Here is a 1,675-nt window from a genome sequence, read left to right on the forward strand (position 1 = left end):
ATAAGTTGTAAATATAAAATTGTAGAGTGCAGGATCAGAGAGGTTCGTGTTTTCTATTGAACTTCTAAATGTAAATATGTTATTATTATTATTATTATTATTATTACATAGTATTTATATGGCGCCAACAGTTTGCGCAGCGCTTTACAATATAAGGAAGACATTACAGTTACAATACAATTCAAGACAAGATGGTAAGGAGGGCTATGTTGATCTCCCTTCTTTACTAATGTTGAAGGCTAAATGGCAAAAATATAAAATAAATATAATTCAAAAACAAGACGGCGCTGGTTGCATATGACACAGTATTGATTTATAATGTATGAAACAAGACTATAGCCGTAGTTTATAAAATCACAATTGTGTGTTCTGTGTACTTTCTACTTTGTACTTGTGATTCGTTTCTAGGAAATTGACTATTTAATGAAGTGAAAATTCAGCAAATGCAACAAGTGCCTCCTATTCTATTGTATAAGAATTTACAAAGTTTTCTTCAATACACATTATTAAAAAAAAAAGTACAAGAGTTTAAGATTACGATAATATAGAGTTACATAAAAGACATTTTGTTTATTTTTAACCATTTACATTTTATTTACTTTTATTTTATTTTTGTTCCTTTTTTTTTGCCTGTTTCTATTTTTTTTTTATAACGCCTACTTTTTTTGTCTCCTTGAAGCAAAAAAACGGGTGGTGTTCCGCCTTGTGCAAAGGGTGGTGGGGATGGGGTGCTAGGATGGTGGGAGTTGGCATCAATGGGTAGCCATAATCGAAGAGGGGAACTCGAGAGGCGAAGGTACTGAAGTGACTGCTGCTGGTGCTACTGGACTCTCTAAGTGGCTTGGGCTTGTGCAGTAAGATATCCTCTATGAAGAAGGATGTGGGTCTCTGGGACACCTGATGGATTGGAGAGGTGAAGTTTAAATTCATGGTGCCAGGGATGGCCACTTGCTGCTGTGGAAGAGGTCTCAGTTGTGGCTCTGGGATTGTCAGCGAGCATGCAGCCAGCAGAGAAGGAGGAGGAGGACAAGGATGAAGAAGGGGCTCTCTTCTATCAGGAGGACAGGTCTTCTTCTAGGGGGCTTTGAGAGACTCTCCAGAGAGCCAATCAGAGGCCGGGGCGGAGGGTGGGAACTGTCAGCCACTGCAGCTCTCTCTGCCAGTCATGGAGCGCTGCTGTCCAAGGTGCTGAAACTCACATTAATCAGCACTAGATTACCCTGTGAGGGGCGCCTGAGAGGCCATTAACTCCATCTACTACTAATCGCCTCATGGAAATGGGCTAATTTATTACCACACAACAAACAGCACACTGACAACACAACACCGACAATACAACCGCACACACACACACAACACACACGTATACACAGCACACTGACAGCACAACACCGACAATACAACCGCACACACACACACACAACACACACACAGGTATACATGTACTGATACCAGAGTACAATGTAACAGCTTCACCGTACCAGGTCCTAACATTTCTATCTGTCAATTCCGACATTTTCCCCCAAACATCTCCCTCAGACTTCTACTTATGTCTAATTTAAAGTAATGTATCTAATCATCTATCTATCTATCTAGACAATTATTGTTTTATCTATCTCTTTCTTACTTTCCGCACCCCCTTCCTCCCCTTGTGAATCCCTTCCATGTATGTGAT

The 1,675-nt window shown here is 40.2% G+C and overlaps 1 protein-coding gene across 1 annotated transcript in view; it reads right to left on the bottom strand.

Moving 5' to 3' along the window:
* BSX (brain specific homeobox) overlaps positions 1-995 on the bottom strand; it is a 4,067-nt gene extending 3,072 nt beyond the window's left edge. The window contains exon 1 of the mRNA XM_018568603.1: positions 675-995. Coding sequence (XP_018424105.1) covers positions 675-930 — 256 coding nt within the window. The 5' untranslated portion in view covers positions 931-995. The remainder of the gene's footprint in view (positions 1-674) is intronic.
* Between the last annotated feature and the right edge of the window lie 680 nt (positions 996-1,675).

Source organism: Nanorana parkeri, unplaced genomic scaffold (genome assembly GCF_000935625.1).
Source record: "Nanorana parkeri isolate BGI_ZX_2015 unplaced genomic scaffold, ASM93562v1 scaffold1215, whole genome shotgun sequence".
Lineage (NCBI taxonomy): Eukaryota > Metazoa > Chordata > Amphibia > Anura > Dicroglossidae > Nanorana > Nanorana parkeri.